Source organism: Mytilus edulis, chromosome 4 (genome assembly GCF_963676685.1).
Source record: "Mytilus edulis chromosome 4, xbMytEdul2.2, whole genome shotgun sequence".
Classification (NCBI taxonomy): Eukaryota; Metazoa; Mollusca; class Bivalvia; order Mytilida; family Mytilidae; genus Mytilus; species Mytilus edulis.
Window position 1 is genome coordinate 72,989,919 of NC_092347.1, and position 23,851 is coordinate 73,013,769.

Genomic DNA, 23,851 nt, shown 5'->3' on the forward strand with positions numbered 1-23,851 from the left:
TTATTATAGTGAATGAAAAATGGAATGCAACATTTTATATATTATGAAAATCAATGGAGATCAACTGTTACTATGTTAGACAGAACTGTGTCTATGGTTGTGTCTAGTTGTCTTTTTTAGTTATTTATGTTTGCTTGAGAAACCCAATATGTGCATTTATATAGAGTCAGCACTATATCACAGAATGTTTTTTGTTGTTGATGTAAAAATGTTTAAGAACTTGAAGATAAACATGTGGAAGGGTGAGAGTATGGTTAACTTAATTTTGTACGTATTTTACCCTCTTTCCTTTATTTTCAATCAGTGGAAAGTGTCACGGATTCAATAGTTTCCCTCGATTTGTTTTTAAGTTGCAGGCTTTCGATCGAATTGATTTGAGGTTTATTATTTATTTTATAAATGGAGCCATTTAAACACAGACACATAAATACTTGCATGTTCTTTAAAAACATTTTAGGAAATATAAAATTTGCATCTCTCGTTGCAGCATTAAGCGCCTCTTATAATGACCAATTTCACAAAAATCGATAATACAAATTAGAATGTTTTCTTTTGATCATCAAATTAATTAAACATTTAACAAATCAATACAGGTATTTTACCTTCACGCAAAAAGAACAAAATTAAAGCGCCTTCCTTTTATCTTCCGGACTTAAGTTTATTTCCAAAACAGTAAATGTTCTTTCGTTTCCAAACTTAGAAGTCAATAAATAGTATTTATTTTTGCATTACAAATGAATACCATAAACTATTCCGAATGAAGTTTCGTTTCACTTTAAATGATATTTATTGTAGTTTTGCACACAATTGCAAAATGAAAGATTGCAAATGGTCCCCAACAGAACTATAATTATACACTTACGGGAGTTCGCTTCTCATTTTCAAAGTAATTAACTTTTCAAAACATTAGTTTATATTGATAGGGGATTAATAACGGAATCCAAAGAGCAAAAAAAATATATAGGTCCCCGTGCTTGTTTTCGAAATATTAGCCATTGACATTTTGGCGGGAAAATATTCTCTCTTGACTTTTCATACTTTATCATTGACAAGTTAAAGTTCTCAAAAACTGTTAAAAAGTAATCAATATTTTATAAAACTTTTACAGTTGGCTTATCATTATACATGTAAAAAATTTACAAAAAGAAAAATGGGGGTCACCGGGCAAATTTTCTCAAGGCATTCAAATGGATAAAACCAGAGGATTCCGAAAATCTGACAAAAAATTTAAAACATGACAAGCCAGCTTCCTTAAACGAGTGTCTGCATTTTCATCCTAATTTGAGAGCATATATACGTTTCTTAACATTCCTATCTCCATAACTTTTATAAATATACAATAAACTTTAAAGTTCAGTGTCAGAAAATATTAAAATTGTTTTGTTTTGGCTGAACCTTCTAAATTGACATGCATGCATGTCTTTTCATTCCAATGTTCAGCCAATGTCAGTAAAATATATAAAAATGGAATGAAGCTTAACATGGGGAAGGAAGAGATTTACAGAGCCTTTCGACAGTTTTGTGTCGAATGTGTTATGTCCTGTACCAAGTCAGGAAAATGGCCATTATATTATAGTTTGTTTCTGTGTGTGTTACATTTAGATCATTTAATGTTGTACTAGTATTTCTGTTGTGTTGTAGTTCTCCTCTTATATTTGATGCGTTTACCTCAGTTTTAGTTTGTAACCCGGATCTGTTTTTTTCTCAATCGATTGATGAATTTCGAACAGCGGTATACTACTGTTGCCTTTATTATTCACCAAATTCATATAAAAAAAAGACAAAAAGGAATTCTTAAATAAACAATTCATATGTTTCTACATTGTCCACTACTTTGAATGTGACCTTGTAGATCAGTGTATGGCATAGAACAAACTTATATTAGGATGTTCTCATTCACGAACTTAAATATTATAATATATATATATATATAATTCATACAAATATAATATAGCAAACAATAAACGTAAGATTACATATCCAGAGGTACATGTACGTTCTAGTCAATTTTACGAGTCTGCATTTGCCAAACTAATCTTTATTTTATTATTACTACATGTATATATTTTTTTCACTGATATCCAATGTCGTACATGGCAAACATACGCTTGCGCTTGAAAACAGCAAAAAAAAGAATAACAGAAATTCGTATATTTCTTTAAGGCAACGTAAATCATACAGAGGCATGTATGTGGTTGCATCATATTGAGGGCTCACAAGGCCTCAGACCTCTGCCTTATTTACTACCGCATATGCCTCTTGCTCAAAGATTTACGGCCCTAGAGTATCGTGCATTCTTTTTGATTTTAGTAAAATGCATTTCTGAAGAGCTTAGTTTTTTGTCTGAGTTATGTGTTCGAATGGATTAGCAGAAATATTCAAAGATCAGCCATAAATACCCACTTCTCCTGTTGAAATGAAAATCATTATATTTTGTTAAATTTTAAATGTGTGACTTATCTTTTAATTTTTATCATCTTACAATGTCAAGATTAAATCTTTAGATAAGAATATACTGTTATAATGGGCCTTAAGTATTTTGTTGCCGTACTTTTATTGTGTTTGAATGAAGGGTTTCTTATAGACCATGACGCCCCACGGAAGGTTGTAAAAGTTCTAACAGCAGGGAATGGTGGACATTGGGGGGAATGGCATCCTCCTCATTACTGTGCAGAGGGGGCATACGCAGTCGGGTTTAATTTGAAGGTTAGTGAGCTTATGTATAACACAAATATTCTTCACAAGTAATTTGTAGGCTCAAATGATGTCCTTATTTCGATTTAGAATTACATTATATCATTCTGCAATCCAAAAGAACATTACCTATTTTATTATTTTTTTGCAAGGTTTATTGAGATAATTTCACCTTTTTCTGAACTCTACAAGACCAAGACATTAACGAATGTAGGTAAAATTGATTTCAAATAAAAAATAAATTTCTGGTTAACGAATCGTGCATATTGATTTGTTTTCTTCTAGCACCAGTATTCAATTTGCACTTTATACTAGTATACACATCAAAATTCTACACGTACGCAACCATTTTCTTCATTATAGAATGAAAACTTAACTTCAAATGGTTAATTATACCAAGAACTACTTACATTAAACAGTAATACTTTTAATTATTTTGTGTTTCAACGTTTTCTATAATCTCTCCTATCGAAATACTACACAAATACACATTCTTCTATTTCTTTCTTAATAATACAAATAACAAAAACAAGGCAAACCAAACAAGTTAAACTGATACGGTAAAAATAAAAAAAAATACAGAAAAAGGTTGATTTTATTGAAGGATGTGTATAGTATATACAAATTCTTGTTTTAACCAATTAAATTTTTTAAGGATTGTTTAAAAATTCTTGATATAAAGCAAAGGCAAATTAATGATAAAAAGGCAATTTTAACAATTAAGCAACCCCCAAGCAAAATGCAACTACATGGTATAAACATTGCAGATAGAAAGTTACCAACAGGGCCTGGATGACACTGCTTTAAACGCAATATTGTTAAAATGTGAAACATTGGATGGTCCTCACTACGCTGGATACATAGAGTCAGGAGAAGGGCAGTGGGGTAGTTGGATCGGCGAAAAACAGTGCCAGAATGTTAATCAAACTCGACTTTTCCTGAATGCCTTTTCACTGCAAGTGGAACCTAATCAGGTAATATATCATGTATACATGTACTTCAGAACCAATTTGACATGTTAAGGACAAAATAAAGCTTATCGTTAGAATTTCTGTATTCAATAAAAAAAAATATCAAATATGTCGAAAAACAAATTTTCACTAGTCTTCGCCTTGTGTAAATAAACTGCAATAAAATAGAGGCGAAGGATACCAAAGGGACATTCAAACTCATATAGTCGAAAGTAAACTGACTAGCCTTGGAAAAAAATACAAACAAACAAACAGTAGTAAACAAAACAACATAGAAAACCAAAGAATAAGCAACACAAACCCTGTCATAAACTGGTGGTGATGAGTTAAGCAGACCCTGCTCTTATAAGTAAGAAGAAATAAAGGGGCAACCAAAAATAATAAGGTCAACAGAAAACGGACAACACAATGCAAGGACAAAAGAATAGATGAACAAACAAACAATCCGCAAAACACAACATAGAAAACTAAGAAAACCACCATGGATACCAGAATTGAAATTGTGTTCGCCAGAGGTGCTTTTCGTCTGCAAAAGATTCAACACTGACGTCCAAATCAGGAAAGTTGATAAGATCAAATAAATTATGAAGTAAAAGAGCATTCAGGACCCGATATTCCGAAGGTTTTGCCAAGTACAGCTGAGGTAATCTATTCCAAGGGTAGAAAATCCTTAATTTCGGAAAATTCAATTTTCATAATCAGTTAATTTATAATTTTAATCATATCAATGTGAAGTCATGTCAATAAAAAAAATTTGACTAATTTGCTGGTGAACCAAACAGAACGCAACAAAAAACTTTTGTTATGCGTTCCTACTTTACTTTTGGCAGCCGTCGTTATGAACCTGGAAAGAAAAGCCAATGTCAAGTTCCATTTGGTCTCGATCCTGACAAAGATGATTGGATTTATTGATGACAAATTGAACTTTCTAGTGGTCATTTGTAAGATTTATGCTAAAGAGATCATATAATTCGTATTTCAGCACGGACTTGATGATACTGCTGCAAACTGGGCTAGATTTAAATGTCGCGAATTTGCACATGAAGTTGATTTTGACCTAGACATTCCCCCTGGACATGGAAAATTTGGCACATATGGTGGGTGGAGCGAAAGTTGTCCTCTGAATTCGGCTATTTGTGGAATACAGAGTCGTATAGAAGGGGCTCAAGGTGCGGGAGATGACACAGCTATGAATGATGCTAAGTTTTTCTGTTGTTCCGAATAAAACAGTAAATAGTTACTGAACTTACTGATCCTTACTCTGTTGTTGAGAAAAATACAATAGACCCTTTACCTCACCTTCTCTGTTGTTCAGAATAAAAATTCTAAAATATAACATACTTTAAACAGTATTGTACTACAATTACAGAATATAACTTCAAACAGTTTCGCGCTTATTTATTGTACGAATGCATGCCTTAAACAGTTTCTGTACTTTGAACTATATTTGTTTATGAACGAACATAAAAATTGTCACGAACAAAGATATGTTCTAGGTAAATGTATAAGCCAAAAGAAATATATGAAATCTAACAGGAATGAATTTTAAATCATTTACTTTATTATATAAGTTATGTCTAATTTTTCTTCTTCTAATTTTTGTCGTTGAAATGTCTTTTTTCGTGCTTCGCAGAATACCGAGCTTTAGTTTTATACAAGTGATTACAACCATTTCGTCTTTTGTTCTGATTCCAATGAACTTTCATAATTGACTATTTCCAAAATGAAGAAATCACACAAATTATTATAACTATATTATGGTATGATTGCCAAAGAGACAACTCTCCACAGGGACCAAATGACTAAACTAACAACTGAAGGTCACCGTACGGCTTTCAACAATCCATGTATACTAAGTTTTTTCATTTGGTCAACGTGAAACAACAGTACAGCAACTTCAAGAATTTTTCAAGGTTATTTTTTTACAACTACAATAGCAAAAAATGGAGCTGAACAGAAAGTTCTCGAGTAACCACCCTCCTTTTTAGTAAAACATGACCTGTTTTCTAACATTAACGTTACCAATGTTGCTGTAACAGGTGCATGTTTCGACAATAAACGTCTCTTCAGTGATGCTCAAGGCCAAAATATCTAAACATCACGGTAATTTGAAAAAAAAATAATATCTTATAAACCAAAAAGGACAAAGCCGGGAAAGGATGCAGAGCTTTGCATGAAAGAGATATGTTCTTTAATTCAAAACAAATTTCCATAACTATGTAACTGCAAAGTTACATATTACCATTTTTATATTTTCACGTCAGTTCTGAAGTACTGGCTTCTTATTACGACTTCAGATATACAATACAAACACAGCTGACCAGCACAATTGTCTCCTTAATTTGTGAATAATTACACAAGGTTAGTGACCAATCCTGATAAGAAATTCATATTTACTAATGTGTCGGAGACAGACATATTGTTTTGATGTTGATTACCATCAATCACGTGGATAACAAAAGACAATCCCTTACGACTCTGCAAATAAATCTTAAGATCAAGTTAAGGTCAAATCACATATCCAATCATTCAGATGACTAATGACTCAATATGGTCAATGCCAGGGGCGGATACAGTCATTTTTTAAAAAGGGGGTTCCCAACCCAGGACAAAGGGGGGTTCCAACTATATGTCCCTATTCAAATGCGCTGATCGTCCAACATAAAGGGGGGTTCCGACCCCCGGAACCCGCCCCTGGATCCTCCACTGAATGCCATTTTAAGTTAAAGTGCTGCAAGTATAATACAAAGTCTGCAACTGAATACTATTGATATTGTATTGGTGCCGATTTTATAAAATATCTTGCTATTTGATATAATCGACCCCTGTTTGCAACGTGAAGTTCAATAGAAAATTTTTAACGAATATTAAGAGCGATATAGTATTACTAAAATTTTATTGTTAGATAAAATAGTATATACTCGTATGTATCCGACACTTCTTTAACTGAAAGTAACACGTATCCCTAATGCACAAGTTAATGTCCAATTGAGACTAACGAAACCAAATGGACACCGAAACAACATGGAAAAAGATGTAAAACGACGATGTTAAAAAACAGTCTCATAAAAAACATATTACAAAACCAAAAGATGACCGTTGAAACAGCAACACGAGCAACAATAGGAAATACTCAGGGTGGGTAAGCAGGCTCTGTTCCCTTTTCTGTAAGGCAAAATCCAAGATTTAAATGTAGAGAAGAAAAGTTAACGTTTGTTTTCCGGTTTACGCCGAAAGTGATTTCACTGTAAATGACAGACAATTACTAAATACTATTTTTGGATGCCAGCATATATACCAAAAGTACATAACCGTCCTATATCATCTATTTCTAATTACTTATTGATATTTTTCGTTTATCATTCCTAATGGGTGCAGCAACAGTCTAATAGTACATTTATATAAGGGAAATTTGGAGAAAAAAAAAACAAATCTTGTCGTAAGCATTTCAATTGAGTTCATGGTCATAGATACATGTATAAGATAACAAATAAGCATTGATTTTGTAATCTTTCGTAAAATATTAACTCTTTTTGGGTTTCTCTATTAACGTATAACTAGAGGCTCTAAAGAGCCTGTGTCGCTCACCTTGGTCTATGTGAATATTAAACAAAGGAAGCAGATGGATTCATGACAAAATTGTGTTTTGGTGATGGTGATGTGTTTGTACGTCTTACTTTACTGAACATTCATGCTTGCTGCTTACAGTTATCTCTATCTATAATGAACTTTGCCCAGTAGTTTCAGTGGAAAATGTTAGTAAAATTTACAAATTTTATAAAAATTGTTAAAAATTGACTATAAAGGACAATTATAACTCCTTAGGGGGTCAATTAACCATTTCAGTCATTTTGACTTATTTGTAAATCTTACTTTGCTGTACATTATTGCTGTTTAAAGTTTATCTCTATCTATAATAATATTCAAGATAATAACCCAAAACAGTAAAATTCCCTTAAAATTACCAATTTAGGGGCAGCAACCCAACAAAGGGTTGTCCGATTCATCTGAAAATTTCAGGGCAGATAGATCTTGACCTGATAAACAATTTTACCCACGTCAGATTTGCTCTAAATGCTTTGGTTTTTGAGTTATAAGCCAAAAACTGCATTTTACCCCTATGTTCTATTTTTAGCCATGGCGGCCATCTTGGTTGGATGGCCGGGTCACCGGACACATTTTTTAAACTGGTTACCCCAATGATGATTGTGGCCAAGTTTGGATTAATTTGGTCCAGTAGTTTCAGAGGAGAAGATTTTTGTAAAAGATTACTAAGATTTACGAAAAATGGTTAAAAATTGACTATAAAGGGCAATAACTCCTAAAGGGGTCAACTGACCATTTCGGTCATGTTGACTTATTTGTAAATCTAACTTTGCTGAACATTATTGCTTGTAACAGTTTATCTCTATCTATAATAATATTCAAGATAATAACCAAAAAAAGTAAAATTTCCTTAAAATTACCAATTTAGGGGCAGCAACCCAACAACGGGTTGTCCGATTCATCTGAAAATTTCAGGGCAGATAGATCTTGACCTGATAAACAATTTTCTCATGTCAGATTTGCTCTAATTGCTTTGGTTTTGGAGTTATAAGCCAAAAACTGCATTTTACCCCTATGTTCTATTTTTAGCCATGGCGGCCATCTTGGTCGGATGGCCCGGTCACCGGACACATTTTTTAAACTAAGTACCCCAAAGATGATTGTAGCCAAGTTTGGATTAATTTGGCCCAGTAGTTTCAGAGGAGAAGATTTTTGTAAAAGATTACGAAGATTTACGAAAAATGGTTAAAAATTGACTATAAAGGGCAATAACTCCTAAAGGGGTCAACTGACCATTTCGGTCATGTTGACTTATTTGTAAATCTTACTTTGCTGAACATTATTGCTATTTACAGTTTATCTCTATCTATAATAATATTCAAGATAATAACCATATAACGGCAAAATTTCCTTAAAATTGCCAATTCAGGGGCAGCAACCCAACAACCGGTTGTCCAATTCCTCTGAAAATTTCAGGGCAGATAGATCTTGACTTGATAAACAATTTAACCCCTGTCAGATTTGCTCTAAATGCTTCAGTTTCAGAGTTATAAGCCAAAAACTGCATTTGACCCCTATGTTCTATTTTTAGCCATGGCGGCCATCTTGGTTGGTTGGCCGGGTAACCGAACATATTTTTTAAACTAGATACCCCAATGATGATTGTGACCAAGTTTGGTTAAATTTGGCCCAGTAGTTTTAGAGGAGAAGATTTTTGTAAAAGTTAACGACGACGGACGACGGACGACGGACGACGCCGGACGACGACGGACGCCGGACGCCAAGTGATGAGAAAAGCTCACTTGGCCCTTCGGGCCAGGTGAGCTAAAAAAAGAAAGGAAAATGTGTCCATGGGACATATATGATGCCCCCGTTACCATATAACGTTATACAGGGACATACCAAGAGAACTGTTACAGTAACCAAACTGGAACTTGGTCTGTATTTTATAGTAATTTGCATTGTTTCATAACATTAAACCGATGAAAACTACGCTTAGTCTTGCTGACAAAATAAGACAAATTAGTGTGCCAACATTTAACATAAATGTCTGACAAAATATGACTAAAAACTCGGATTAAAAAGTAAACAAAATAAATAACAAACTCCAAGGAAAATTCACAACGGAAAGTCCTATAACAAATGGCAAAATCAAAGGCTCTAGCACATCAAAGGAATGGAAAACAACAATCAGATCCCTGACATGGTACAGGCGTTTTCTTATGTAGAAAATGGTGGATTAAACCTTGTTTTATAGCTAGCTTAACCTCCCGCTTGAATGACAGTCGTATAAAATCCCATTCGTAGTTTATTGTCACCAATAAGTGAGCAGCAGCAATAATAGACAATACTGGTCAAAGATATAAATGTAAAAAAGTGACTAGGAATCTGGGAATAAGAATATGTGATAAGTGAAGGCTCCGTGTTGAAGGCCTTACATTGACCTATAAGGGTTTGCTTTTTACTAATTGTGATTTGGATGGAGAGTTGTGACATTGGCACTCATACCACATCTTGTTATATATATGACTGTCAATGAGAAAACTCTCCACCAGAAACCAAATAACATAGAAGAGAACAACTTAAGGTCACCGTACGTTTTTGAATAATGAGCAAAACCCATATCGTATAGTAAGCTATAACATTGAGCAGCCCTGAAATGACAAATGTAAAACAATTGAAATAAGAAAACTAACGGCACGATTTATGTACAAACAATAAACGAAAAACAAATAAGATCCACAGCAACAGAGGACAACCAATGATTTTCAGGAACAGCAATTAAAGAGATGTTTAATTTTCCCTTAAGATTTGTTCAGTACATATAAAGGTGAACATTTATCAACTGAGATAACTCAAGAATTGCTAAATATTGTCTGTTCGTCATATGATTTTATATAATTGTTCCGTTTATCCTTTTTTCATGACTTTGGGACAAAAGCATCACATATTTAATCTGGCTTTGACACAACATTACTACTTAACTTCTCGCATATTTATAGCTCACCAACGTCTGAAGTTAAACGGCAAACATAAAAAAGCTTAACCTATATACTAGTAAACTATTATATTAGAATTAACACGAAAGCAAGTGGTATTTGCCAAAAAAATACCTCTACAGAGACAGGTGAAAAGTTCCAGAGCCTTAGTCGAGAGAAATTTGACAGAAGCATTGAAAGCGATATGTTCTGCAAATACCACTTAAAATGTCCTGTACCAAGTCAGTAGTATGGCAGTTGTTATCTAATAGTTTCTATGTATGTTGCATTGTTGTTTGTTTTTTGTTGCAGTTCTGTGTTCTGTTATGTCGTGTTTTCCTCTTATAGTTGATGTGTTTCCCTCGGTTTTAGTTTGTAATTTGGATTTGTTTTTCTCTCAATCGATTTATGACTGTTGAACAGCGGTATACTACTGTTGACTTTATTTAGAGGAACGATATATATGTTTTATAATTGCAACGAATGTTTTCACATTTCAAGCATCGATAAGAATATTTAACGGGGATCATCGGATTCGGGTTTTTTTCTAAATAATTAAACATTGGGTAGCACTCCACAGTTAGGTGTGTAGTTTCGCATTTTGGCCCCTGTGGATTTTTCAAATATGAGAGCTAGTGTGCAATAAAATTCATTTTTGGATAGCTGAGTATTAAAATAACCTTTGTATTGGGTTTATATGAACATCAAGATTATGTAATGTATGTAATATAGGCTGTTTTCTGTATGACAGTCCGTATTTGCATGTCCCTACCATACATTGGTCCGGCAATTATTGTAATGTTTTTTTCCAACTTTTTATCGCACGAACTTTGTGATTGGATTTTACGAAAAAATAAGGCGAAAGACACCCATTTTTTATTTGATCATTAGGAAGATTTATGAAAACAGTTTCTAAAAAGGCATAACTCAAAGGAAATTTTAGTTTGATCCAAATTTTGGGGGGATATGTGACATGTCCAGCCCCCTTTTTGCAATATTTTATGGTAAATAAATGCAGAATGTTGCCATGGATACACATAAAAGGAATTAATTTTAACTCTTTTAACTTTTGAAAATCAAATCTATGGAATATACTGATTACATACATATGCACATGTACAACACAAACAGTTAGGTTAATGTATTAGAAATCCAGGAATAGGAGATGATAAAACATTTTGTGGCTCATTTTTGATTTTATTTTCTAACTGTGGAGTGCTACCTTGAGAGTCGAAAGTACAGTCATGGAAAAGTTAAACTACGGCTCCGTCGTGCAATGTTAGTACGTTCTTAAAATGTATTTCGTCAATTTTTGACGTTTTTATTTGAAATATCAAAATTAATAATTTATTTTTTACTAAAATTTTGATCCGGTGCCACGAAAACATCTTACTTTACCAACATTAAGAATATAGTTTTGTTTCACCAAGTTAATTTTATAAACTTATACGATTGCTTTTATAAATCATGTATTTCGTTGTGCAATCCAAATATATATATATAATAACCGTTGAAGGTCCAGTTTTGTATGTGATTTCGTAATAGATATAAAACTCCTTCCAAGAATAAAAATTGCGATAATTATTTTGGAATACTAATTATAAAATATCATTAAAGCAATTTGAAATATTTGCGTGAAAACTATCTACACTATAAAAAGCTAAATAAATGTTTTGCTATTATAAATATGGAAAGATATTTGTATTACTGTCACTGGAAAAAAAAAAACACCAATAAAACAAACCAAATACCAACTGCAGATACGTTTTTTTTATAGTGTTTCATTAACATTAAAACGTTATAATCATAATCAGAGGTATATATATGTCTCTGTCAGAATCAATTCTTTGAAGCAACAAAAGTGTAACCGCCCCAGTAAAAGTGTTATCTGTTGAAAACACTCGCACCATTACCCCGAGTACAGTAAATGATCTAATTTACAGAAGGAGACTACTTTATCATTAGAACTTGAAGTTGCATATTTGTCAGCAAAATGTTGGAAGTTCATTAGTTCTATTGTGTGTAAATGAAAGGGGATATTCTGCTGTAGCACGATTACCAATTCTTGAGCATTTATATACTGATTAAAGATGTTATTCTGGTTACACAGACAGTCAAATGACAATTATTCTAGATGTCGTAAAAATCAATTCGGAACATCCTCTAGATTTGTAGTATATTGAATTATCTGATTCACTAAATGAACTGTTATTTATGATTGAATAATTAAATTTACTGTGTGTGATTTTGTCATGAAGATCAACGACAAAAGCCGTTGACAACTTCAAGCAATTAGTTACAGGAACGTAAACAATTCGCCGTTTTAGAATTTAATGCATCCTGGGTAATATTTTCAAAAGTGTACCGTGACCAAAACGTCGTGATTGGTTGAAAATGTCAAAAACATTGGAAATTCGACCAATGACGTGACGTTATTTTCATTTTGGGGTACGAACAATGAAATTACCCATAATTCTTTAGATTCTGAAAAGGCGAATTGATACACGTTTCCCTTCTTCTTTTCCAAAAATATAGTTATTGCCATTATCATGCATGAAGCTTGCAGATACTACAAGAAATGGTTTAAGACCTTGTTCTTTTCATGTCTTGATTCTGTGTCATTGGGTTGCTGTCTTGTTGACGTATAATCAATTCAATTTTTGGTAGTGAAAGAATTCTAAAATTGTTTTTGTTACCCTTATTGAACATTTATTTAAATATGAATTTATTAAAAAAAAAAGCATTTCTTAATATATGCTACTAATGATACATTTTTAAAAAATGCGGCAACAAAAATATGTCACAAAGACAATGTAGACTGTCTGGGACTCCAAAGTAATATCTCAACGCCAATCTGTAAAGCGCTGTCTTTGACATATTCGCCATTTCCATTCTCAAATTTATTTCATAATAGATTCCCTTACATTTGGCTTCAGATGCTTGTTAACATTTCTCTCAAATCGGAAATAACATTTTCTCAGTCTTTCAAGTATGATATGATAGTAAACATTACAAATGTAACTCATTCAATTAATAAAATTAAACAAATAGTTAATTAACTTTAGTTGAGGTATTTTGTGCAATTGTTCTATGGATTGAGATACACTGACGTCATCAAAACAGTGAAGATGCATTAAACCTTTTTCACTTAAGTTGCTTCTTTACACAGAATGTCCTTGTTGTCATATAGTCAGTTGTTGCATATCTGTTTTGGATTAAATGTAACCACAAAATTTACCTCATGTTAGCATTTTTTGTATATATTTGCTTTCTTAAATGAGTTTTAGTTACCTTATTTGTATTGCAATTACAATGTATTCAATGGATCCCTTTTTTTCAAATTCAACAAAACGATTTTCTGTCAAACCTTTTTGTATCGCATTAAGAAAGAAGGGAAAGAGAAATATAATTTCCACATTTCCATATAAATATTTAGATTTCTTAATATTTTTTTAGATGAGTCCGTAGACCAGGAAACCATCTCTGATAACTTCTTGACAGTAATTGATGGCTTGTAGATAAATAATAACTATTTTCGAAAATAAAAGGCTATTCCAATTCCGTTTTCAAATGGATAAAAAAATCACGCACACAACATTAAAGAAGGAAAGGCAGACAGAATGATTATCAAGTAAATACTTACAAGTGATATATCGCTGTCTAAGTCTGGGTCTTCTATAATTGTCGACTGGTGCTTGCTTTTACTGCTTCGGTTGCTGGATCCACCGGAAGAAAGCCTTTCTCGCATTTCGCTGAGTAAATCGCTAGCAGTTCCACCATGAGAGCGAGATTTCTTGTCTTTGGTTAACGATTTGTGATCCGAGTTATTCAATCTTTTTAGTAGTCTTTGCACACCGCCATGGATGCAAATATCTTCTCTATGAGCAATTGAATCTCCCAATACATAAACTGATTTCCCGTTCAAAATTGAATCAACTAAAGTCAGCTGTTCTTGTCGCAGTTCTGAACAATAATTAAACGACGAAATTCCTTCATTATTCTGCAAATAAATACTTGCACCGTATTTTAACAATTCCTTGGCAATATTTAAATTGAAAAATTGCTTAGTCACTGCTAAGTGAAGTGGAGAATTTCCTAACGCATCTTGAATACACGGATCTGCTTTATGTTGCAATAATAAACGAACAATTTGAATTTTACCAAAAACAACAGCAGAATATAAAGGCGGTAAATTATTGAGTTCCTCTTGATTGTAAAATGATAACAAATCAAATGAACTATTATTGGATGGATGAGGGTCTTGATGGTGGAATGTAGTGCTATCATCGGTAGAAATTGTTATATTTGGCGTTTCTCTACAGTGATATCTTTGGAAAAAATTGTGATCATCGTGGTAATCTATTTCGATGTTATGATGAGGAAAATAAGAATGGCGGACATTAGCTCGCTTCCAGTCAATAATGTTGTTTCCTTTTGAAGCAACATGCATCAAATTGGTAGTCGGAAAATTTGGATCAATACCGTATTTCAACAAAAGTTTAATTACTTCGACAGAATTAGATCTTACTGCTACATGAAGAGTTAATTTAAAAATAGATGGAATATCTGCTTCAGGGGTCACGCTTTCTCGTCTATCATGATCGAAAATATCAAGAAAAGTTGGACTCTTCCGAAAATTAAAATCACCTTCTTGGCTTATCCTACTGCTTGGTCGTCTGCTTCTAGCGGGTTCTGACATTGATTTGTCATGGTGAAACCGATCGACTTGAAAATGCAGTGGAAATTTGTGATGATGTAATTCGAGAATTTTTTGTGTTTTAAAACAATTATTGTCTTTTAGAGATTTTTCCAGTTGTTCTGCTTCTGCAGATAAATCAAAAATGGAAGATGTAATACTGCTTGCCCTCTGTGCAGCAGATGACCCGGAACTTCTTGGTGTGAGCCATATGTTGCTTGGTAACGAGAGCATATCTGGACTTAGAGGATCTGTCTGGTGCTCCTCAATTTCAGGAACAACAACAAGATCAGGGATTGGGCTTTTCATATTTCTGTCACGTGACCATGAATCCATTTTCAGCTGTGAAATCTGAAAAAGTATTGGAAGATAAATACATGCATTCTATTAATACGAAAAATTTTCAAAAAAGAACAACATAGAGTTAACAAGCACATTATATGTTGACAGCTTAAACTTTACCAAGAGTTGTAAACCATATTGTGTGTGAGTTCTACCGGTTTTTGTTTGACTTTGTGCTGTTAAATATTCGGTTTTGGTTTGTTTTTAAATAGAATATCTACTTGTATTTTTTCTTTTGGTCGTGGTGTTGTTTATTTAATCTTTTGGTTATTGTTTTTGTTTGACCCCCACTTGGTATCGTATCGGTTTTATTTCCAAGAATAATAAGTCATTTAAGAATTTATAATTAAAATCTCTTTCTCATTATGCCAATAACTTCCTTGTAGGTTATTATGATAGAATCCATTATTATACTTAAACCTTTTAATTTCCCGTACCTTTAAGCTGAAAGGATATAACCACAATACTTATCATTATATTTTAGGACACAAAAGTCAAACCAAAATCAGAAGAAGAAGAAAAATCTTCAGAATTTTAATCTGTAGACCACAGACACTTATCTATGAAATATTTGACCTATATACCTGTAAGAGCCTGTGCTCTAGACGGTTTATTTTCATTTCCTAAAATTGCCTGTGGAATATCAAGGATGTGTTAATCTGCTCAATGTCATTATAAGGTATTCATATTGATTTTTCTTTCAGTACTGAAGAAGAAGATTATGGTTAATGCGAGCTAACTCTCAGCAAAACTATATATTTTTTTGCACATCAATATTCTCTACCATTGCACCAGACTCATGACCATGATACAAGTTAAGTAAACATTGTCTGAAGATAAGACCAGGTTCTGAATAAAACGTGCAAGATATTTCCTACTTAAAAAAAGAGGAAGCCATTCTTAGATTTTAAGGAATTTGAATCTATACAGAGAATTCTGAAGACGCATGGCGTATGGCTCTCGTTAGGTTCTCTCTGACGTCGACAAAAGCCTCATCACGAAACATGGAACATTTTACAGAAAATTGAAAAAAAAAATTGTTATAAATGTCTGATAAACATGCACACATATCGGAAAATTGCATGTATTGGAGACAAAACCTGCATGAATAATACTGCAAATTGAATACACAATGCCATTAAACAATTTTTAAATTCTGTTTTTCATCTCGCACAATGCTTGCAAATATCCAGCATAGTCACATACTTTACGACACATTTGAAACGGTCACCGTCATTAATGAGACTTGATAGGCAATTCAAATTATCATAATTATGCCTTTGAAGGGAATATGAGTAAGTAATGTATAATGCACAGGATTGAATAACAGAAACATAACTGATTGTTTTCCTATAAATATCGTTATGTTTTACCTGGAAATTCCCATTCTTAATTTAATAGAATAGACATAAGCAAACAGACAACAACAATAATAATATAAAAATGACTTTTAAAATAAAGTTCGAATTGTATGGTAATAAATGAGTTTTCGAAAAAAAGTAATAAAAACGTTTTTCTCCAAAATTTCGGGATTGGTGATGGTTGCAAAACAAAACAAATCATAGCAAAACCCTTGAACATGTTTGCCAAAATATATAAATCATATTTTGTTAGAATGCAAGTTCTCAATACTAAATGTAAACTGTGGTCAATACCTTTTCTCTTGGATAGTCACCAAATCTTAATACCTAATCATACTCTTAATCATACATTAATTATATTTCCTTGATATTTAAAAAATCACTTACGATAAACTAGCTTTTCAAAGTTATGATTTTAAACAGCAATCAGGCTTATTCTCATTTCCTATTCCCTATCATACATGTACCATACAGCCCTGATTTGTCCTGCGGTATTCAACTTTTATATGGAATCAATCTCCACATGTTAGAAGTACACATTTCCTAAAATTCCCATGGGAAATACGGAACAATTGATATATTAATTTGTACCCAGGTTTATAAACACGATCTCAATTAAATCTCGTTTAATCTCGTTTTAGTTGACTTTACAATTCAGTTTGCAAGATGACACCAGGAAATAGAACATGATTAAAAACAATTGGATTTTTTCATCGGCAATTGGTCTGAAAATTGTTACGATTCCCAAGTAAATATTGTATTAGTACTAAGTAAACGCAATAACCAATCAATAACGTGGAAAATGCACTATAATTTTCTACCCATTACATAGGGTTTAGATATACTTTGACGCACAAATCTATTAAAAAAATCATATTGCTAATGACGTATCCGTGAAAGAAGAATAAAAATGCTTGAATTACAATGAAATAAAATTGATACAAAATATTGCATATGAATTATTGATGAACAATGAGTTCGAGGCTCTATAACTCAAAATTTATTAAAAAAGTTAAACAAACGAAATTTTGTAAACTTTATCATTATATGGCTTTATCATCCGTATGAGACAAAATGCATACGCCAATATTTTTCTTTTCTTTCTGTACTTTTTGTACATTCTAAACATAAAATACTTCAATTTGAACATTTCCCACAGATCTGTATCTAGCAGGATCCTACAGGTTTTTTTTGTAAAATCACAAAAATCGGGTCATCTTAAATTTACATTGTTTTATTGCATTTAGAGCCACCTATCGACTTAGAAAAAAAAATGTATCAACTGAACTTGTCATATGCAGCTGTTTTCATAACAAATATAAGTCAATATTTTCTTTTACAATACATTGTACCGAGATATTGTCAACCCAACGACATCTGAGTTTTAATATCTTAAAGGTCAAGATTCTAGGACATACTAGTATACGGCAATACAGATACTAACACAGCAAAAGGAAAGTAGTTTTTTGATGTTTTAGAGTTTGGACCTGTAAGGTGATCAAAAATAAAAAAAATGTATGAATAATTTGAAATTTTCAAAAGAAAGAATGTTAGACATCTTAAATATTAATTAGATTTGAAGACAACTATATTAATTTCATAATCATTTAGGCTACTAGTAATTAACAAAGAGGACATGCCGGTAACCTTGCATACTATTTTGCAGGTATAAATGTTATCTATTCGTTCGAGGCAGAATTGACTTACATTTTTTATATGGAGAAAACATTTGAGAGATTGGGATGGAAACATAAATTACAAATTGTGACATATGCCTGTCATTAAGGAATATGCTGTATATGAAAAGTTTCTTACTCACACATTTGCTGCAGTTATTTTTTTATTTGTCTTGAGAGATTTAAATTATGAAGGAGTCTAAATTCAGGCAATTGTTTAAAGAATGTCTCAAAAATGATATACAATTTTCGGGACTTTCAGAATATTGACTGATATCTTGCAATTGCAACTATGATTTCATAAATAAAAACACGACTCCTTCCTAAATAAAATTAATAAGTTTTGGAACAAAAAGTCCTGAGCGAAAGAATTCCGAGCTTTTATCGTATTTCCTTGCAGTTTCTGATAGCTTCCTTTCTGTTTATTTGTATCAATATCTCGGCGCATAATACACTATTTTTCCCTTTAATTCGGTTGCTAAACTACGTATTTTAATTCCACATCTGTTTACAAAAATATGATGCCATTGGGTTTATTATTTTATATCTTAATCACAAAAAAAGTTAGTGGTACATCTTTTTTTCCAATACATTATGATATGTTTGTTATTCGTCAGCAAATTGCCGTTTCCTCCTATCCAATAATGCATACACTCAAAGTTGAAATAAAAAATACATTGGGTCTATTTCGTATACTGGACTGTGCAGTCACAACATACATGTAGTTCAATATTTGGACCTTAAAGCTATATAGTTTGCAATATTTTTATTGATTTATGGTCAAACCACACATACTCATACTTATTCAATTTAAATGAAAACGCAATGACAATGTGTGTCTTATCCTCGCCCCTTATTTAATGCATTCGTGCCCACTGTACATATGAAATATTTGCCGCTGCACATTAAGTATCCAAAAAGAAAACACAAGCTTCATGCATTGCTGTCGGTTTTTATTTCCAGATAAAAAGCATAAGTTTGGTTAAATATAAGCATTATTTTTGGAAATTCTGAACATCATATTATTTATTGAAGATTTACCAAAAATCAAAGACTAGACCAAGACATTGCTTTAAAAACAACCTTACAACAGCATGATTACCAACAATGCGCTTAGTATTAATGTGTTTACGCTTCATGTCTGGAAAAAATACAAAAAATGTCGAGTTACTTCCCTTTGTACGCATTCTTAAAATATTTTCTGTAGAGTATTGATAAAAGATAATTGATTGACATATAAACACTTTGGAATGTTTGTCTTTGTAAAAGACTATGATTACCTACAGGCTTTATTTATGTCACAGTCTGGGTACCGGACAACATTTCTCTTTTATTTATCCATGAAAAAAGAGCAAAAGAGCATCACTTGCATACAATAAAGCTAATACCCATGATTTTTAACATTGAAAAAAATATAAAACTTTGATTCGATAAGAGTTTTTCTCTTAAGAATCCGTCTTTAATTGGAACTATATTGGCTTTGATCAGCTTTTTACCACTTGTTTTTCTTTTAAATTTACAATCATATGGTCTTACCTTTGAAGATTTTAAGTTTCATGTTTATCTTTTATTCTATTTGATAAAAAAAAAAAAGAAGATGTGAAATAGTTGCCGACGATATATCCCTGAAGTCTGAAGAGTGATGACGTAAAAAAAACTTCAGGTCACCATAGTTACCTTAAACAATGAGCAAAACCTATATTGTATAATAAGCTATAAAAGTCCAATTGATAATAAATGTCAAACCAACATGGATTAAATTAAAAGCATTGTACAGTCTAATTGAAACTGAAAACTATTGTTTAATTCTGTAACTTTAACAGCAGATTTGTGCCAATGAAACAACTACCCGCCAAAAATATGAATAAAGTAGATGTAAGCTATCATAGGCAACACTACGGCCTTCAACAATGAGAGAAAACCCATCCGTATATAGGTTGATATCATTCTTCAATGTTACATGATAATTACATAATAATTGAAGTTTACTTTTAAGAAGCTTTATGCCTTTCAACTTCAAAACAAATTATAGTCAAATGCCATGCATTGTAACAAAAGGTTAAAAAAGAATATCATGCAAATGGGATTTAATCAAATGTCCCTTTTTATCGTGATCTGATATAATTAAATTGATGATAAATAGGTGTATGGAACCGAAGGGTTTTAACACAGTGAAATTGGAGAAGTTAAAGTACAGAATTTTAATTCTATAACCTTTACGTTTGTTTCAATGCAATTAATTTGCCAAAAGTACATCGTTGGTGTGATAAAAACAATAGTGCATTTAGTTATGCTAAAGAAACTTTGAAATTCGGTTACAACTACGCATACAAATACTGACGAAACTGACACTAAACAAAAATGCCGAAACTAGTCAACATTTAATTGTTTTACTTCGGAAACAAAATCTGGTGTGCAATACATGTGTAATTCTAAACAGCAAATCCTTACTGAAAGAGTTTCTCTCGATGCATAAAGATTGGCTTAAATAAATGATTTTACTGCAATGAACATGATAGAATCTTTGTGGACAAGATTTTTTGATTATCAGTTGGTTTACTGAAATGTCCTTTGAGATGATCGCATCCTTGATATCTGTGATGTATGAACACTGGATGTTATGATCTTAGACAGATAATGAGCAAAGTTATTCTTCCCCATTATCAATGACTTTTTTCAGGCTTTATCGTTCCCTAATAAGTGGTTTTACTTGTTTTTTTTCGTTTTTGAAAAAAAAAATATCCCTCATCAGCCAGTAGGTAGTACTAGTAATGTAGGTGACGTATTTTGGTAAACTTTAAAAAAAAATAATAAAAAAACTAATAAAAAAAGCAACACAACTGAACAATTGTGTTGAAACAAAAGACCATAACAATAAGAAATAATAGCGTCCCAACCTTGAACTGCCAAGATTAGCACCAATTATAAGATAAATGCAGAAATTGGTTTTATAATTTTTCAGGAAATATAAAAAAATGTGCAACCTATGATTTCATAAGGGATTTGATTTTTGTTATTTCAACTTTTAAATAAAAATTTGAAAAATATAGAGGAATATGGCTACTGCAAGATGGAATTTGAATTTCCAAAGCCTAAGGGTTATTTTCGATTGAGAACGACTGTCGTAGTAGGTTAATTAATACTAACATGCAATTTTGTAATTGAAATATATTGAATATAATATATCAGTCATTATAATTGCATCCAGTGAATGGATTTTTTCTTCCAAAGAAGAACATTTAGCAAAGTGTGGGATGGAAAGTTACAACTGATAGCTTATTTGTACTTGAGTGAATTTATTACCACATAATGGCATTTTTATCCACTAATTATACGTGATTGGAAAATAAATGAAGGAGCTGGATGTTTTAGTTGCACGAATTCAGGAAAATGAACAGATTCACTGCATCCTACTAAAGTAAAATAAACGCTGCACTTATTTCGGGTACATTATTAAACAAATTTTGTAATCAGAATTTCAAAATGATTAATATCATTTACAGGCAACTAACTACATAAAAAAAAAGATATTAAAAAATAAACAAAGTAAATTCACAATGACTTTCAATTTTTATTAGTATGAAATTCAAAACAGTGTAGCTGTGGCCATTGATTGACCCATCAAAATCATCCATTGACTGGGACAATTTACGTGAACGTTTGTCTATAACAACCACTGGTCATGACGTACCTACGATAGACATTTAAACTGTGGGGTCACCAAAGGTTTCTTAACGCCTTTAATTATAAAATAATTCGAAAAATTAATCAGGAATAAACTTTGTGTTTTGATTTATATAATTGATATAAATCAAAATATCGTGTTATTTCTGATTAATTTTTCGAATTACTTTATTTAGGTTTTGAGAACCTTTGGTGACCCCATAGTTTAAGTTTCTTTAAAAAGTACATAGTGAGCATTGGTCGTTACATACAAACCTTCACCTAAATTGTCCCAGTCAATGAATGATTTTAATGTGTCAATCAATGGCCACAGCTACACTGTTTTGAATTTCATACTAATTCTTTCTTCGTTTTTTTTTATGTAAGACGTTCAAAATGGCTTCCATTAATCCCTCAGCATTCATTAACACATTAGTCAAAACAATTTTACATTATAAGAATTCACCCCAAACAATAACGACAAAACACTGACATCATTATCCAACGTTCATAAAAACGAAAGATTTCTATACTAAAATATGGAGTAATTGGTTAAAATCAAGGTGATATATATCTTAATAGTTTTAAGTAATACCAAAAATGATACATTAGGAAGTATAAGACGACAGTGTCGGGAAAACTGAAGTCATTAGTTAGATTTTTAGAAAGAAATGTTTAAGAGCGGAATATGACCAAGAATTGGCATTTGATATATGTTATTTTCCGGATAACTAGGCATATATTCCTGTCTTATTATGTCTTTGACACGGAAAAAATTGATGTGCAAGTTATTTTCAAAGCGTATGTTTAATAGACTTTTCGTTTAACGTTTAAGGCGGTGCATAACATTACAGGGAAATAACTCTGCTGAACGTTTTAAAAACCATCTATTGTTAAGGAAATATTAAGCTTCTCAATGATAAAAAAAGTGTTTTCAAAATTGATAGGCAAGGCAAGGCAAGGCAATATTTTATTTGAGTCTCACCTCTTATAAAACATTTACATAATATTACAATTTCCAATATAAAACAAGAGCCACTCTAAAAAGAGTTATGAGAGACTATAAAAATGGTATATACATTACATATATATATATATATATATATATATACATACAATATGTATTCAACAAAAAAATTTCAGACAAAGTGTGTGGTTCAATTTTTTGGAAATTTTTATATTTTTGTCAAATGGTCAAAGTTAATATTCGTCAAAATCTATGAAAATTTAACGAGCCAAATTACTTTTAGGCAAGGTGTTAGGTACCCCATTGAGTAATGAACCTTCGAAAAAATAAGTGAGTCTGGTTTGAATATGATAAACCCAAACTAATAGTCACAGGATCTTCGTACTAGTATGCAAAATCCCATCATATGTTTGTGCTTACGTATTTTTTTATTTTATTTTTATCTTATACTAAGCTTATAATTAACGTGCTTTAAAAAACCAAGCCATTTTTGTCCTTATTATTTAGACATGTTCTATGCTTACTTATTGCAGGAGCTTCTTTCTTTCTCAGCTATAGAGATCACATGCTCTCACTGACCAATTCAATTAGGTTTCAATGCTGACGGGTTCGGTTAAATTGAAATAAATACAGTTAGCTTCATATCTTTACTTCGTTACCTTTAGAAATTAACATCGAAGTTCGGATACTAAACGATACGTAAATATAGATGATTCCAATTTTCACTAGGTGAACTTTTCGTTTCAAGTACCAACACCATATCAACGCCTGCATATCTCTTCAAATGATATGATATTCTGGACAGTGCTTTTTTCCTAAAAAATATTTTTGATAGAAGGTTGCTGCTAACCAGCAAGCCATTGACGTCGGGTTTAATATGGTAACTTGAAGTCGTCCCTTCGAACAATTTTTAAAGGCGCCATCAGGATATTATCACTGTATTGAAACACAAACATT

General features: G+C 32.0%; 2 protein-coding genes across 2 annotated transcripts in view; one reads left to right on the top strand and one right to left on the bottom strand.

Moving 5' to 3' along the window:
- The window catches only part of LOC139520423 (1-phosphatidylinositol 4,5-bisphosphate phosphodiesterase epsilon-1-like), a 153,828-nt gene extending 136,606 nt beyond the window's left edge, over window positions 1-17,222 (bottom strand). The window contains exons 1-2 of the mRNA XM_071313018.1: window positions 16,976-17,222; window positions 13,833-15,236 (exon numbers count right to left, since the gene is read on the bottom strand). Coding sequence (XP_071169119.1) covers window positions 13,833-15,221 — 1,389 coding nt within the window. The 5' untranslated portion in view covers window positions 15,222-15,236; window positions 16,976-17,222. The remainder of the gene's footprint in view (window positions 1-13,832; window positions 15,237-16,975) is intronic.
- On the top strand, window positions 2,494-4,914 carry LOC139518517 (vitelline membrane outer layer protein 1-like). Its single transcript, XM_071310020.1, has 3 exons — window positions 2,494-2,706; window positions 3,462-3,668; window positions 4,648-4,914. Exons 1-3 carry the CDS (start codon window positions 2,524-2,526, stop codon window positions 4,888-4,890), a joined length of 633 nt encoding a protein of 210 aa, XP_071166121.1. The 5' UTR covers window positions 2,494-2,523; the 3' UTR covers window positions 4,891-4,914.
- Window positions 17,223-23,851: the final 6,629 nt, after the last annotated feature.

Excerpts from the sequence above, each read along its gene's own strand:
- LOC139518517 (XM_071310020.1), top strand. The coding sequence starts at position 2,524 with ATGGGCCTTAAGTATTTTGTTGCCGTACTTTTATTGTGTTTGAATGAA. Across the intron at positions 2,707-3,461 it reads CAGTCGGGTTTAATTTGAAG|ATAGAAAGTTACCAACAGGG; the intron begins GTTAGTGAGCTT and ends TAAACATTGCAG. Across the intron at positions 3,669-4,647 it reads TGCAAGTGGAACCTAATCAG|CACGGACTTGATGATACTGC; the intron begins GTAATATATCAT and ends TTCGTATTTCAG.